At 42.7% G+C, this 17,209-nt stretch overlaps 2 protein-coding genes across 2 annotated transcripts in view; both read right to left on the bottom strand.

Moving 5' to 3' along the window:
- The window catches only part of LOC106568099 (F-box and WD repeat domain-containing 11-B), a 38,810-nt gene extending 33,079 nt beyond the window's left edge, over positions 1 to 5,731 (bottom strand). Inside the window, exon 1 of the mRNA XM_014138130.3 lies at positions 5,579 to 5,731. Within this exon, the coding sequence (XP_013993605.1) occupies positions 5,579 to 5,617 (39 nt within the window). The 5' untranslated portion in view covers positions 5,618 to 5,731. The remainder of the gene's footprint in view (positions 1 to 5,578) is intronic.
- A 2,647-nt stretch (positions 5,732 to 8,378) lies between these two features.
- On the bottom strand, positions 8,379 to 16,303 carry LOC106568098 (eukaryotic peptide chain release factor subunit 1). Its single transcript, XM_014138129.3, has 11 exons — positions 16,134 to 16,303; positions 15,685 to 15,793; positions 13,078 to 13,253; positions 12,734 to 12,873; positions 12,317 to 12,455; positions 12,040 to 12,230; positions 11,782 to 11,911; positions 11,453 to 11,635; positions 11,272 to 11,336; positions 10,892 to 11,039; positions 8,379 to 10,037 (listed from the first exon to the last, which is right to left on the bottom strand). Exons 2-11 carry the CDS (start codon positions 15,768 to 15,770, stop codon positions 9,955 to 9,957), a joined length of 1,341 nt encoding a protein of 446 aa, XP_013993604.1. The 5' UTR covers positions 15,771 to 15,793; positions 16,134 to 16,303; the 3' UTR covers positions 8,379 to 9,954.
- Between the last annotated feature and the right edge of the window lie 906 nt (positions 16,304 to 17,209).

Here is a 17,209-nt window from a genome sequence, read left to right as displayed (position 1 = left end):
CTGATATGGCTGACAAGGTTGATACAGACTCAATTGAACCATCGATTTTGACAGACCACAAAGGGATCTCAGTAAAGATAAATATGCATGGTTTGTAAACCAAAAAAAAGTTAGTAAAGGTTACTGGGAAATGAATACAACTTTACTAGAGAATTAAGTATTTAAGAAGGATGCAGCAGGAATTCCTGATAAATACTGGAATTGTGCCTGTGTTATGAATACGTTTAGAAGTTACTGTGGGCTAATGAAATTTGATATAAGGCTTTTGGCTATTTTAATGGGGAAAGAAATTGCTTGTGCCAAGAGAGAGAGAGAGAGAGAATAACATCATAAAGGGAATAATGGATTATACAAAAAAAAAACTGAACTAACTATTCAGGAATTACTGGAGCCATTATCATCATTGCAAATGCAGTTAGACTATCTACGAGGAAAAGGCCTGGGGAGCGTTTGTAAGACAAAATTGGATGGAAAAGGGAGAGAAAAATACAAAATATTTATTTAATTTAGAAAAAAGGGCAGGCAGAAAGACTTCCATATGTAAATTACTGATCAATAATACTCCCAATGAAAATCCAAAAGAAATCTCTCAGCATGTTGCCCAGTTTTATCAGAATCTGGATACATCAGCCCAGTCAACTTCCAATACGGATATTTTCTTAGACAATGTAGCAAACATTGCTAAGATAGATAATGATTTCAGGGATTTTTGTGATGAGTTATCTGAAATTGAGATGAGACTGTATTAAAAGCCTTAAGGACAATAGGTCCCCTGGAAATGGTTTAATAAGCAAGTTTTATAAAGTATTCAATGATAAATTGATCCCTTTCATTCTTGCTATGTTCCAAGAATCAATAGAAAAAGGGGAGTTACCGGCTTCCTTAAAGCAAGGTGTAATTACTTTGATTCCCAAACCTAATAAGGATAGTCTTTATATAGACAACTGGAGACCCATTAGCCAGTTGAATAATGGGAAATTATTTGCCCTTGTATTTGCTAAGCGGTTGAAACAAGGCTTGCATCATAATTGATGAAGAACAATCTGGTTTTATGCATGGTCAACACATTAGTAATAACATTAGGTTGATCTTAGATATGATTGACTATAATGACCTCATCATTGATGATCGTTTTCTTATGTTTGTTGATTTTTATAAAGCTTTTTACACTGTAGAACATGAGTTTATGTTCAAAGCAATATGTTTTTGGGGGTTTTTATAGGTTACTCAAATTATGGCTCTTCATATCAAGAAAGGGAATTTTCAAGATGTTTCAGCACATGGCAATGAATTTAAACTATATCAACTGGCTGATGATACCACCATATTTTTGAGAGACAGGAATGAGGTTTCTGAAGCAGTTTCCTGTATTGAAGACTTTTCCTTAGTTTCGGGTTTGAAAATTAATATCAATAAGTCAGTCTTATTTCCACTCACGGATTGTGTTTTACAGGAAGTATATGGTATCCCAATTAAAGATAAGGTTACTTATCTTGGAATTGTTACATGCAAGGATGAAAAACAAAGGAGTGAATTAAACTTTAACCCCATTGAAAAAACAAAGAAGAAATTGAACCTCTGGTTGCTGAGAGATATTTCGTTATACGGTCGGGTTTTATTGTCCAAAGCTGAAGGGTTATCCAGATCGGTTTATGTCTCGTTATCACTTGAATTATCCCCTAAAATTGTAAAGGACTTAGATAAGATTCTTTATAATTTTATTTGGAGGAACAAGCCTCACTATCTACGGAAAGATATTCTCACTAATACCCAAGAACAAGGTCTTGAGGTTTTAGATTTCAATACTCTAAATAATACTTTTAAAATAAATTGGATTTTGAAGTATATTAAGAACCAGAATAGTATTTGGAATGTCTTCCCTATGTATTTATTTGACTGTTGGTGGTTTAGAATTTTTGCTTCAATGTAATTTTGATGTTGATAAAATCCCAGAAAAATTGGCCAAATTCCATAAGCAGGCAATTTTAGCTTGGATGTTAGCGTATAAACACAATTTTTCCCCTCACAGATACTTTATATGAAACAGAGATATACGATATAAAAATAAGTCTTTTTTCATAACTGGTTTGAGAATAAAATTATTTTGGTTGGTCAGTTACTGAATGAGGATGGATATCCACTCTCATATGGGGAATTTCTTGATAAGTTTAAAATTCCAGTTGTATATATATTTTTTTATTCCTCTGTGGTTGATGTATCCGACCGGCCGGCTCGGTCCTCCCCTCCTGCTCCGTGGCTTGACGACTCATTGCGAGCTCACAGAACAGGGCTCCGGGCAGCCGAGCGGAAATGGAGGAAAATTAGCCTCCCTGCGGACCTGGCATCTTTTCACTCCATCCTCTCCACATTTTCTTCCTCTGTTTCTGCTGCTAAAGCCACTTTCTACCACTCTAAATTCCAAGCATCTGCCTCTAACCCTAGGAAGCTCTTTGCCACCTTCTCCTCCCTCCTGAATCCTCCTCCCCCCCCCCCCTCTCTCTCTCTCTCTCTCTCTCTCTCTCTGCGAACGACTTTGTCAACCATTTTGAAAAGAAGGTTGACGACATCCGATCCTCGTTTGTTAAGTCAAACGACACCGCTGGTCCTGCTCACACTGCCCTACCCTATGCTTTGACCTCTTTCTCCCCTCTCTCTCCAGATGAAATCTTGCGACTTGTGACGGCCGGCCGCCCAACAACCTGCCCGCTTGACCCTATCCCCTCCTCTCTTCTCCAGACCATTTCCGGAGACCTTCTCCCTTACCTCACCCCGCTAATCAACTCATCCTTGACCGCTGGCTACGTCCCTTCCGTCTTCAAGAGAGCGAGAGTTGCACCCCTTCTCAAAAAACCTACACTCGATCCCTCCGATGTCAACAACTACAGACCAGTATCCCTTCTTTCTTTCTTTCCTCTCCAAAACTCTTGAGCGTGCCGTCCTTGGCCAGCTCTCTTGCCATCTCTCTCAGAATTACCTTCTTGATCCAAATCAGTCAGGTTTCAAGACTGGTCATTCAACTGAGACTGCTAAAGCTAACTCTCTCTCCTCTGCTCTCATCCTTCTAGACCTATCTGCTGCCTTTGATACTGTGAACCATCAGATCCTCTCCACCCTCTCCGAGTTGGGCATCTCCGGCATGGCTCACTCTTGGATTGCATCCTACCTGACAGGTCGCTCCTACCAGGTGGCGTGGCGAGAATCCGTCTCCGCACCACGCGCTCTCACCACTGTTGTCCCCCAGGGCTCAGTTCTAGGCCCTCTCCTATTCTCGCTATACACCAAGTCACTTGGCTCTGTCATATCCTCACATGGTCTCTCCTATCATTGCTACGCAGACGACACACAATTAATCTTCTCCTTTCCCCCTTCTGATAACCAGGTGGCGAATCGCATCTCTGGCAGACATATCAGTGTGGATGACGGATCACCACCTCAAGCTGAACCTCGGCAAGACGGAGCTGCTCTTCCTCCCGGGGAAGGACTGCCCATTCCATGATCTCGCCATCACGGTTGACAACTCCATCGTGTCCTCCTCCCAGAGTGCTAAGAGCCTTGGCGTGACCCTGGACAACACCCTGTCATTCTCTGCTAACATCAAGGCGGTGACCCGATCCTGTAGGTTCATGCTCTACAACATTTGCAGAGTACGACCCTGCCTCACACAGGAAGCGGCGCAGGTCCTAATCCAGGCACTTGTCATCTCCCGTCTGGATTACTGCAACTCGCTGTTGGCGGGGCTCCCTGCCTGTGCCATCAAACCCCTACAACTCATCCAGAACGCCGCAGCCCGTCTGGTGTTCAACCTTCCCAAGTTCTCTCACGTCACCCCGCTCACCTCCACTGGCTTCCAGTTGAAGCTCGCATCTGCTACAAGACCATGGTGCTTGCCTACGGAGCTGTGAGGGGAACAGCACCTCCGTACCTTCAGGCTCTGATCAGTCCCTACACCCAAAGAAGGGCACTGCGTTCATCCACCTCTGGCCTGCTCGCCTCCCTACCTCTGCGGAAGCACAGTTCCCGCTCAGCCCAGTCAAAACTGTTCGCTGCTCTGACACCCCAATGGTGGAACAAGCTCCCTCACGACAGCGGAGTCAATCACCACCTTCCGGAGACACCTGAAACCCCACCTCTTTAAGGAATACCTGGGATAGGATTAAGTAATTAAGTAAAAAAATATATATATTTTTTTAAAATAATTCCTTCCCCCCTCTACAAGTGTATACTCGTCAGAGTCATCAGAAGTCTCCACTTCATTTGTGGGCTGGGGGGGATAGGGTGTCTTTTAAGTGTTTGGACTGCAGCCTGGATTACAACATAGGGCTGTTTCCTAAAGAAGTTAAATCCACTTCCGTTTTGTTGCAGCGATACTAAATATTATCGAGATACTGGTGTCCAGGCCCTTGGAAATATTAGTGTCACCTTCATTCTTGGGCTAGCTTGTCTACTGCAGTGGGAGAACACGTTTGTAAAATGATACACTGTTGCACAGGTAGGTTGAGACAAACTCAACTGTTGCAAACCAAATAGTAGTATGGAAAAATATTGTGTAGACGCTTTTTTCCGAGGAAGATGAAGGTTATGAATTTCCTGCCTGGGCTGCGGGACAGTGGACATACCACGTCGTCGGCTGGTATGGCGGCGGAAGTTGTCCCACAAGCAACATCCACGATCCAAACAACCCTTTGTATCATTCTGAATAACGAACCCAGTTAGCCTTGCTAATTTTTCCCTGATGAGATTGTCATACGGACTTGCTACCTACCTACTCGTAAAATGTAGCTGTAACTCCGTCCGTTTGCTTCAACATAACGTAGTAGTGACTTAGTTAACTGACGTTCGCTTTACCGGTAGTTAACCAACGTTATTTCCTTCTGCGCAGTTTTAAAATGCCATTTATTCACAATGCCAGACACTGAATTTCAGTGCTCGGGTGGGGAGTGTCTGTTTTAGTTAACGTTAGCAAGGAATACATTTCTATCTGGGTAGCTATCTTACCTAACAAGACAAATCGCTAGTTAGGTGCTCAATAACCGGTACATTCATCTTAAGCCTAACTTTAGGTTTGATCTGATAACTTGTCCTGTGGTTAACGTTAACTTGTTTGAGCCGGACAAATGGCGCTGCGGAGACTCAGTGAGATCCAATCGCCTAGTTTACTTTCCTTCATAACGAGTTAAACTGGTTAACCGTAACTAGCTAGCATCTGACGGGGCCACTTCACGGCCCTCTACTATTACTTGCCGACTCAATCTTCGTCATGTCGACCTTTAAATTATAATTCGGATGATAATCACTCGCTTCCCAATCATTCCCAAAAACATTATGCTGATAACTAGAATAATTAATCATAAGCCACTGGTTAATGTTAGATCACGGACATTGGGCCCTACCTCTGCTCGCTAGCCTAGGTAACTACTAGCTAACGCAATTTAGCATCTATTTTGTCTGTCATCTCGACCCTCGGTCGGTTCCAACTCCTTTCGATCGAAACCGCTCTCGGTTGGTACTACCATATTACGTCCTCCGACACACGTTCACATCAATACTGAGGCAGCGAGTAATCCGATTCAAAACTCACCATCTGCTCCAACGTTTTGTCCTCCATCTCCGGCTCCATATTCTTGTTCCCCGAAACTCACTCGCTGCGAAAAATGGAAACCCAGCCCTGCGTCGGCCTGCAGCTGATATGACGTCACAGAAGACAGGATTGGGGAGGGGTTCACCCAAGCACAGATGCACTTGGTTGGTCGAAACATTATGAGGGTGTTGTTGTCATGTGCTATTTCGTGGTTGGCTCTTTTCTGCTGCTAAGCCATAGAGGTTGTGTGCTTGTTCGAGGGTCTACCTGAGCAGGGTGCTGCGCAGATTGTGTGATCTATAAATGACTTCCACTTCGAAAAGACTAGTTACAACAATCCTTCATGATGTAAAGAGTAGCGAGTCTATACTGTGCCTGGGAGATGATTGATCATTAAATAAATACAAATTGGCTTAACTCTTTATAGCTATGGTAGTATAATGATGCATTCTACTTACCAATTATTATGTTGGCAAGGGCTGGACATTGATTAATATAACACATTTCCCTTTTAGCAGTGAAGAGAATAGTGTATTATTCACAGATCAGTGATGTACCAACACACTGAACAATTCCTATTGAAAACAATGCAAAAGGCAATATTTACTTGATGTGTACTGAATAAGCCCTGAATCAAACAGCACACCCCTGAAATAAACACAAGAAAGGGCTAGAGGTGTTACTACTCCAGATGGCCAATGTTCTGAAAGAGCTGCAAAATCTGGACCCCTAGAAATCAGCCGGGCTAGACAATCTGGACCCTCTCTTTCTAAAATGATCTGCCGCAATTGTTGCAACCCCTATTACTAGCCTGTTCAACCTCTCTTTCGTATCATCTGAGATACCCAAAGATTGGAAAACTGCCACAGTCTTCCTCCTCTTCAAAGGGGGAGACACTCTAGACCCAAACTGTTACAGACCTATATCCATCCTACCCTGCCTTTCTAAGGACTTTGAAAGCCAAGTTAACAAACAGATCACCAACCATTTCGAATCCCACCGTACCTTCTCCGCTATGCAATCTGGTTTCCGAGCTGGTCATGGGTGCACCTCAGCCACGCTCAAGGTCCTAAACGATATCATAACCGCCATCGATAAGAGACAATATTGTGCAGCTGTATTCATCCACCTGGCCAAGGCTTTCGACTCTGTCAATCACCACATTCTTATCGGCAGACTCAACAGCCTTGGTTTCTCAAATGACTGCCTCGCCTGCTTCACCAACTACTTCTCAAATAGAGTTCAGTGTGTCAAATCGGAGGGCCTGTTGTTCGTACCTCTGGCAGTCTATGGGGGTGCCACAGGGTTCAATTCTCGGGCCGACTCTTTTCTCTGTATAAATCAATGACGTCGCTCTTGCTCCTGGCGATTCCCTGATCCACCTCTACGCAGACGACACCATTCCGTTTTCTTCTGGCCCTTCTTTGGACACTTAACTAACCTCCAGACGAGCTTCAATGCCATACAACACTCCTTCTATGGCCTCCAACTGCTCTTAAATGCAAGTAAAACTAAATGCATGCTCTTCAACCGATCGCTGCCTGCACCTGCCCGCCCAACCAGCATCACTACTCTGGACGGTTCTGACTTAGAATAATGTGGACAACTACAAATACCTAGGTGTCTGGTTAGATTGTAAACTCTCCTTCCAGACTCACATTAAGCATCTCCAATCCAAAATTAAATCTAGAATCGGCTTCCTATTTCGCAACAAAGCATCCTTCACTCATGCTGCCAAACATACCCTCGTAAAACTGACGATCCTACCGATCCTTGACTTCGGCAATGTAATTTACAAAATAGCATCCAACACTCTACACAGCAAATTGGATGCAGTCTATCACAGTGCCATCCGTTTTGTCACCAAAGGCTCATATACTACCCACCACTGCGACCTGTATGCTCTCGTTGGCTGGCCCTCGCTTCATATTCGTCGCCAAACCCACTGTCTCCAGGTCATCTATAAGTCTTTGCTAGGTAAAGCCCCACCTTATCTCAGCTCACTGGTCACCATAGCAGCACCCAACCGTAGCATGCGCTGCAGCAGGTATCACTGGTCACCCCCAAAGCCAATTCCTCCTTTGGCCGCCTTTCCTTCCAATTCTCTGCTGCCAATGACTGGAACGACTTGCAAAAATTACTGAAGCTGAAGACTCATATCTCCGTCACTAACTTTAAGCACCATCTGTCAGAGCAGCTCACAGATCACTGCACCTGTACATAACCCATCTGTAAATAGCCCATCCAACTACCTCATCCCCATACTGTCATTTACTTGCACATTCATCTTCTGCAAATCTATCACTCAAGTGTTTAATTGCTAAATTGTAATTATTTCTCCACTATGGCCTATTTATTGCCTTACCTCCCTTGCACACACTGTATATACATTTTCTATTGACTGTATGTTTGTTTATTCCATGTGTAACTGTGTTGTGTTGCACTGCTCTGCTTTATCTTGGCCAGGTCACAGTTGTAAATGAGAATTGTTCTCAACTGACCTACCTGGTTAAATAAAGGTGAGAAGAAAAAAAAAAAATACAGGCCCTGGTTCGATTCCAGGTTGTATCACAACTGGCCATGATTGGGAGTCGCATTTTGCGGCTCCCAATCACAATTGGCCCAGCGTCATCTGGGTTAGGCCAGGGTAAGCAGTCATTGTAAGTAAAAATGTTCTTAACTGACTTGTCTAAAATAAAGGTAAAAAAAAAAAGGTCATATGCAGAAATATGTCCCACAATCTTAATTTTCTGAAAATATAGGACATCCACTGGGACAACCAAAAGTCTTGACACCAGACTTGCAAACAATGAGGACATTTAATACGTCTCATACAAAACGGTGACAGATGAAATCTAGAAAATGTCATAATATGGGCTTGATGTTGCAAAGTAGACTCATCACATTCATAACTAGATAAAACTGCTCACTGTGCCCCAAAAGGAACTATGGAGAACCATCACATCACCTTTCTTACATGCCAGATTCAGACAATAGTCGAGGCCCTTAAAGCTTTTTTTTTTATATATATATATATATATATATATATATATATATATATATATATATATATATATATATATAGCTCACATTCAGGCTGACAATTTCTTTTTTTAGACCATGCAGGCCACAAAGACCCCCAAATAAACATCCAGTGCCTCTGACCAAAATGTTCTGTGAATGAATTTTTTTGGTAGGGAGAAACAGCTAGGCAGGAGTCTTCCAACCCAACAGTATCTAACAGTAGGGGAAAGATGAGACAGTGTTCAGATGTTCTTGGGGGGGGGGGGGGCTGCACTCAACTTTTGTATTGGCAGTATCCACATTCAAATTAGGATAGCCAATCAACAAAACTCACTCAGACAATTAGAGCCAGTACAGTTCACATCCAGTACAATCATACTCAAAATAATAAAACTGAACAGGTTTCAATTGATGTCAATAGAACTAGAGGATTACTCATACCAGTAATATGCCTGGAAGTCAAGCCACACACACACAACTGCCTGACAACAACCACACTAGCTCTCAGATTGGTCAGTTTCTGTCACTGTGCAATTCAGACAATCAATCACAGTTAACATTGGACACAGATGCCTCTGGGGAACATGAAAGTATGCATGGTGCACAGCACTGAGGGCATGGTTCATTATACTGAATGAGACAGATTGGTGAGGGTGTGTAGTGTACAAGGCAATATAAAAACAGACGATGTAGCTGTACAGTTCTAAATCTCAGCTCTGGGAAGTCTGTATGAGTAATAAAGGACACAAGTCCTCGAAATGAAAACAGGTACAAGAGAACAGTATAGGCTCAGAGTACAGCACCTGTAACAGTGGATAAATTAGCAGAGGGGAAAATGGGACAAAACAAAGCAGGTACTGAATTAAAGATAGGAGGCAGGATATGGAAGTCAAGCAGTTCCAATTGAATTATTTTTTCCCTGCCCACTATATACATTTTATTTAAAAAAGAAAAACAAAATAAATCAGAATCTCATAAAACAACAGCAGCAAGTAAAAAAAGACAAAAAGATAGATCGGGAAATTGAGTTAGTAAGAAGAAAGTAGGGAGTGATGAGAAAAACAGGTTTCTATCAGTGTGGCCTTGAGCAGGCCAAGCAGGCAGGAGGAGCATGGCCTTGCTGTCAGTCACTTTGAATCCGTCATTAAGTGGAGAGAAACAAACCAAGACAAGCTCCATCCAACCAGGAGATGGAGTCACTGCTTCAAGTCAGGTATCACGTCTATCTCTTTTGTTTGAAATTCTAGGTCTCTCTCCTGACGACTTGCTTTCCCCTCCACCAGTCTCGGTCAAATCAGGGAAAGCCTTCCAATTGATGAATTCATTTTTTTCCTCGCGTCAGTCTCAACTACCTAGTAGTCATCCAAATCAAATAACTCATCGTCTTCTCCTTGGTACTCTATGGCCTGGAAATCCACCCTGTACCGCAAGATCCCTGTAAAAATAAAATAAACATAACATGTAAAGCGTTGGTCCCTTGTTAATTGAGCTAAAATAAAAGATCCCAAAAATCCATACACAAAAAGCTTATTTCTCTCCAATGTTGTGCACAAATTTGTTTACATCCCTGTTAATGAGCATTTCTTCTTTGCCAAGATAATCCATCCACCTGACAGGTGTGGCATATCAAGAACCTGGTTAAAAAGCATGATCATTACACAGGTGCACCTTGTGCTAGGGACAATAAAAGGCCACTCAAATATGCAGTTTTGTTCCACAACACAATGCCAGATGTCTCAAGTTGAGGGAGCGTACAATTGGCATGCAGAATGCAGGAATGTCCACCGGAACAGTTGCCAGAGAATTTAATGTTAATTTCTTTACCATAAGCCACCTCCGTAGTTTTAGAGAATTTGGCAGTACGCCCAACCGGCCTCACAACCGCAGTCCACGTGTATGGTATCGTGTGGGCGAGTGATTTGTTGACGTCAACATTGTAAACAGAGTGCCCCATGGTGGGGTTATGGTATGGGCAAGCATACGCTACAGACAAACACAAACTATTGCATTTTGAGATGCCCATTTTTAAGGTATCTGTATTACCAGTCATGTGAAATCCATGATTAGGGCCTAATGTATTCATTTAAATGGACTGATTTCCTTATATGAACTGTAACTCTAAAATCTTTGAAGTTGTTGCATTTATATTTTTGTTCAGTATAATTACTCTGCAGAGGTGCATTACACAGCCAATCTACACTGATATTTTTATTCATTTGCATGAACCCAGAATAAACCCACCCAAAATAGTAAAAGCATTTAGTTATGAATGTATACTTAAACCCTTACCACCAATTCCACCAAAGCCTTTGACAAACTGGGATCCTTCTTGGCTCTTGTCAGTGACAATCTCCAGACAGGCTCCAAACTTCTTATAGCTGTTGGCGAACCATTCAAGTAATGGCAAGCTCTCGATCAGCTCATGGTCCTGACCAGTCTGTAGAAATAAACCCACAACCAAAAAGTTGAACAGGAAAAATTGGAGGAGATCCTTTTGTGATGAGAATTCTCTATGTAAAAGTGGTGGATGCGAACACAGGAAGTAGATGTAATATCTCTTCAATTTTGCTTACATCACATTTTAAGGTCCTCTAGAAAATCTGGGACCACAACAGATATTCCTTCATACACTTGTGTTGATTATGGAAAGAGAATGACTCCTCACTGACCTCTTTGTCTGTGAAGTGAGACTTGTCTTTCTCCTGCTCTGGCGTCAAATACAACGTCTTCTCATCTGGATCAGTAGAAGAGGTTGAACAGAACAGAGAGGGGCAAGAAATAAAAACATGTTAAGACAAGAATCCCTCAACTGGATGCATTTTGTAGTGTGTGTCGAGCACATTTACATACCGGTACCCTTCTCCGCCATAGCAAGTCCCTCTGCTCCGTGGCAACGTAGGATGTATCTCATGGTATCCAGGTTCTCATAAACAATCAGTATCTCAACAGCACCCATTTCCATGGCTTTCAGTGTGTCTTCCACCCCAAAGCAGTACTTCCCCGTATCCTGGCTGATCTCATCAAAGTATCGTCCTGGGAGAAAGGGTCCTCTATATTATCAATATGACAAGCAGGATGGATCATGTCTATGCCAGAGAGACACTCAAGCACTCATGACAGATATCAGAGTAGACATTCATGCAAATTAACAACAGATCAGCTGTACTGAATACAAGTACCTATTAGTTTCTTCTCCTGGATGAATTTGACATTGGTAAGCACTTCTGCGGACAGTTCAATGGCCTGGTTGAACCCATTCTCCCCACCATATGATATGTCAACCAGCTTCAGGATCTTAGCTTGAAGCCTCTGAATGGACATGAGTCAGACATTCATCAGTCAACAAACAGATCACATATCAGCCATATAAATGCTACAATGGCAATGCTGACAATGGCACCAGAAAGACCTGGAACAGTGGGTCTGGAGTTACTGACCGGGTCAAACATGTCTGACTGGCTGAGCTCCGTCTTGAAGTCAGCTGAACCAGCTAAGACCATGCCTGCTACGTTGACCTTGTCGTTGCACAAAAAAAGCGTGGCTGCCGTCTCTGCCACCTTCCGCACGTAGTTATGTCTCTTCTCCATCCTCAAACGAGCAAAACGCAAGGCAGACTGTCCTCCTCTGCCTGAAAGAGAACTGTTTGTTATACATGGTTGTGTGGGGACAGGCTGTAATTGTGTTCATGAGTGTATGTGAATGAAGGGCTTTTACCGTGCTTCTTGGGTAGGTCCACTGTGAACTTATGCAGCACCTCCCTGGTGTTGCCCTGTAGGGTTCCGAAGAGGGCGCCACTTCCATCAATCACAATGAAACCAAACTTGCTGTCATCTGAGAGCAATGCTGTAAGAGCCTGGAAGAGAGACAGAAAATGCATATAATATCATTTTTTAAATCTAATTAGAAAGGTGGTCAATATTTTGACTGTATTGGCTATGCCTAACTTCACACTACACACACACACACAAAGCCAAGTTTCTTCACCAAAACAAGCAACACAATCCTGATACCGTCAGAAGTGTTGTTTCAATTGTGCAATGCAAAACTCCGTATTTCCCAGTCAAATGGGCCAATGAGAAATATATAGTGAGGTGGGAAAATAATGGACAGAGGGGTGTTGAACAACCTTACCTCTGTGTGGAACTTGTTGTCACAGAGATACAGAGAAGTGTTGATGGGTTTAAAAGGCTCAAAGTCGATATTGACTTTTTTCTCTTTGCCCTCATCAGTCACAATGGTGCCACAGTACACAACCAAGCCGTTGGGAGGCACTGCAGGGTAAAAAAATAAGGTAGAGCTCAGAGATCAAATCAAAATGTATTGGTCACACATGTGTTTAGCAGTTGTTGTGGGTGTAGCGAAATGCTGGTATTCTAGACCAATAAAATGAATGGAGAAATGGCCATAACACAGCCAGGACCACCCCAAATTACTTCATACAGGAGAGATGATAGTTACAACCTGACTTCACACACCTTTATGGTAGAGTTTGAGTCTCTGCTGTACAGAGGTGATGGCTCCAAGCACAGAGAGCCTGTTGACTCTGCTTTTAATGTTGGATGCAGTGCCAAACTCATCAGCCAACATCTTGGCCACTCTGGAGATCTGGTCCTTAGGCGGGATGATCAGGGATATCATACTCGTGCCATTCCTGAGAGGAGATCAATTGCATTAAACCCTTTTAAAAACAAGGCATATTCTAACACTTCCTTTGAGTTGTTAAATAAGTTGCACAGTAACTCAGGCAAAATGATGTCTGCAAGCTATTTATTGAAACTTTTACAACTTTGTAAAAACAGGGAACATGGGTCTCCCGAGTGGCGCAGCAGTGCTTGAGGCGTCACTACAGATTCGAGTTCGATCCCGGGCTGTGTCACAGCAGGCCGCGACCAGTAGACCCATGAGGCGGCGCACAATTGTCCCAGCGCTGTCTCGGTTTGGGGAGGGTTTGGCTGGCCGGGATATCCTTGTCCCATCGAGCTCTAGCATGCACGCTGACACGGTCGCCTGTTGTACTGTGTTTCCTTGGACACATTGGTGTGGCTGGCTTCCGGGTTAAGCGAGCACTGTGTCAAGAATCAGTGCGGCTTGGCAGAGTCGTGTTTCGGAAGACGCATGGATCTCTACCTTCGCCTCTCCCGAGTCCGTACGGGAGTTGCACCGTACGGGAGTTGCACCAATTGGATTTCACGAAAAAGTACACAAAAATATATAAATATATTTTCAAAAAGGAACCACAGGTTGTCTTGCTTAACCTGCCTTTCATGTAGAGGAGTCCTGTTTAACAAAGCATGTTCTTTTCATACAAGTATAGCATCAAACCCGACTGCTCTAAAGCAAGTTCTTACGACCGGTTTTCAGACGAGGAAATTACTAAAGTAGGTGAAGGGCACGCTATGACTAGCATCTACATAAAAAAACATTTTTACAGGCTTACAAATGTAATAGTGTTGGTAACAGAGTTACAAATGTTCTCAACACAAGAATATGAACAGTTTTAATATTTTAGGTTTCTGCAAATGCTTTTAAATCAGGTAGTTCTACACAAGGTGAACTCAACACAAGATAATTAACATCAATCAGATCAAGCTTGCAGGGAACATATCTTAGCCCAGCAGCGATTTTCCTAATCGTCATATCTCCCACGCGTATGTACAGACATGCACGCTGGCGCTGGCGCATCCAGACGTGCGCGAGCGCTGGCGCATCCAGACTGACTTAATTACCAACCAGAGATTTTTTGCATGAAAGATATTTTAACAATTACTTGTTAGTACTGTATTAAAGCACTAACACATACCTACAAAAACATACATAGCATTAAGACTTGGCCCTGATTGTAAAAAGATATGGACGTTTTTATAGTGAGAGTGTGACCTTGCCCAAGTAGTATTTCCACGTTGTTTTGGTTTTGACCACCATGTTGACATTACAAACTTGTTGCTGTACCTAGTCAAGAGGGTGAAGGTCACAGTAGTTTGTGCACTGAGTAAACCAACTTGACCCACTGGGCTATACAGAAACCACAGGCCATGACTTGCTTAACCTGCCCTATATGTAGATGTATCCTGTTCTCCCAAGCAAGCCAGGCATGTCCTTTTTAATTCAACTATAGCATCAAACCCGACCGCTCTAAGGCAAGCTCTTATGGCAGGTTCAGATGAGGACATTACTACAGGCCTAATGGGAGCGTGACCTTGCCAGTCTTCATATTTCCACATTTTTGTTTTGCCCACCATGTTGACAAAACAAACTTATTGCTGTTCCTTGTCAAGGGGGTGAAGGTCACAGTATTCTGTACACTGACTGAATTCATTAAACAATTTCACCCACTGGACTATATAGATAACCACCCAGGGCAAAAGAGTGCTCATGCACAGGTCAGGTGTGGAATTTAGCAAAGCAAAGTTCCCGAGTTGGATGCAGGGTCAAGTAGGTCAAAGTAACGCTTAGGAATTGCTTGACCCTTTGCTCTAAATTAAACTACATTGTCAGCTACTCTGGCTGAGTGACAGGTCTATTGCCAGCTATTAAAGGCCTATTTATGTGACACTGACTGGTAAAGACTTGGTCAGCAAAAATCTGCCTTAAATTACATCACATTTTACTTTAAAGCAGCAACATTGCCCACTGTCACTCAATTTTTTATGTAAAGACAAGCTTGATAGCGTTGGGCATCAGCTATGAGATTGTTAAAATCAAAACCAAGTGTAGATTCAGATTGTATTATCAGCTAGCGAACTGTGAATGTCAGATACCACTAGTACGCATTGCCAGCTTGGTAGCTGAAGGTAAAGAAGTCATTCTAGTTACACAACTAATAGCAAGCTAGCTAACGTTACGGAACGTAGATCAATGCCACGTTATCTAGCTGGTTAGCTAACTAGCTAGTTATGCGTTGAAATTAATACTAAAACTATTAACGTCATTTGCTAGATAGCTAACGTTAATTTGTATGGGCCTTGTACTAGCTTCCACATAGGTAGTAGCTAGTTAGCTACTAAGTTAGCCCCTTGTTTAGTGGTTCAATGAGACGAAGAAAGTCACTGACAACCCCATGCACTTGTCATGTCCACACGTACCCCCGAGCAGCTTCCAGACTTTTGATCAACTTCTTTATCTTCCATATCTCCACGTTCCTATCCGCTGCGTTGGGGTCGTCCGCCATTTCTTCCGTTGTCTATCCAGGACCTGGAAGGGTAGTAGTAGTAGCAGCATTAAAAGATGGACTGCGATAACGAGTTAACACGGGCGAATTGTGTTAAGGCTCAAGACAAATATAGCAACATAAAAAAAACTATTTCCACAACAGCAAGGACGATAATAATGGTCCAATTGATCTAGTCAGCAACCGGGTGATGTGTCTATCTCGGTTGGAAAATGTCCTGGCTTTTAAATCCTACTCAGGCCCTAGAGTCCACCTGCTCAAGTATTGCTGAATAATGTCAAATTTATTAGAAAGATAATGATGCATATGGACCAAACACCAAATCCCCAAAATGACCACTCAAAAACACGCAACTGTACTTGCCCCAAAGCGCCGTTCTGTCTGCACTTTATCTCTCAAATGACAGCTATTAGGTAGTTGTCGTCAGACCTGACGTTGTTGAGTAGTAGCTCCACTCAAGCCGGTTGATTCTTGCAAGTACGCATGGTGCGATGGGCCCTCATGTCATGTTGGGGAGGCGGTTGGAATAATTCCGGTTGGGGATCACTTCCTGGAAACGCCATAGTTACGGTTGATTTGGAGATTTTTCATTGGGCTAAACAGTGGGTGGGTGGAGCAGAGAAAAAATCAGTACCAATACCAATGGTTTCCACTAGTTACCACAACCACAAAGTCAAATTGGCTAAATCGAAAAGATTTTTGAAAACAAAAATGTGCTTTTTGGTCTTAATTTAAGTTTAGGGCTAGGCATAAGGTTAAGAGTAATCAATGGGCTCGTTTGTGTGGTAAGGCTGAAGCAACCGACTCAGAGCTGGCACCACAGGTTCAAAAGTGATGTGGCAAAATTCATACATCTTTTCAGGGGGCCAGAGTTTTTCCTGTTCTCTTGACCTGGTCAGGTAAAACTCTGGGTTCTATTCATTGGCTAAGACAGGGTCCAATGTTAACTGTTTTTCTCACTGTCCCAAACAACATTTCTACTGGACTTGACATGGTGTAGTTTTTAAATGCATTGGGATCATGAAGGGCCTATAGAGAGCAATAGTAATGGCGTCTTTTTGTAGACACTAAATCCACCAAGGCTTGTTGGCCAAGGCCTATGTGGAAATTAATGTAGTTTTTGAAGGGTTTTTGGATAAATGCCGAAAAATAAAGTCTGGTAAACACAGGCTTAGGAGATCTGATACGTTTTGATCTATAAGATCATCTTCATCAGCTAACATCACTTATGTGAATTTTGAAGCATTTATGTAATCAAATAAAATACTAAAGGCTTTACCACAGGAGTTTGGGGACACCTTAATTGGGGAGGACAGGCTCGTGGTAATGGCTGGAAATGGAGTGGAATTAGTGGAATGGTATCAAACAAATGGTTTCTATGTGTTTGATGCCATTCGATTTGTGCCTTTCCAGCCATTATTATGAGCCATCCTCCTTTC

The sequence above is a fragment of the Salmo salar genome, chromosome 13 (genome assembly GCF_965601325.2).
Source record: "Salmo salar chromosome 13, fSalSal1, whole genome shotgun sequence".
Lineage (NCBI taxonomy): Eukaryota > Metazoa > Chordata > Actinopteri > Salmoniformes > Salmonidae > Salmo > Salmo salar.
Note: the sequence above shows the minus strand (reverse complement) of the source record. Positions and strands in the feature narration are given on the sequence as shown.

What these genes read in the sequence shown, in the direction of transcription:
- LOC106568098 (XM_014138129.3), bottom strand. Translation starts at nt 15,770, where the DNA reads ATGGCGGACGACCCCAACGCAGCGGATAGGAACGTGGAGATATGGAAG. An exon ending in AGTCTGGAAGCTGCTCGGGG is followed by an intron (nt 13,254 to 15,684) that starts GTACGTGTGGAC and finishes ATCTCCTCTCAG; the next exon opens with GAATGGCACGAGTATGATAT. An exon ending in ACAACAAGTTCCACACAGAG is followed by an intron (nt 12,456 to 12,733) that starts GTAAGGTTGTTC and finishes TCTCTCTTCCAG; the next exon opens with GCTCTTACAGCATTGCTCTC.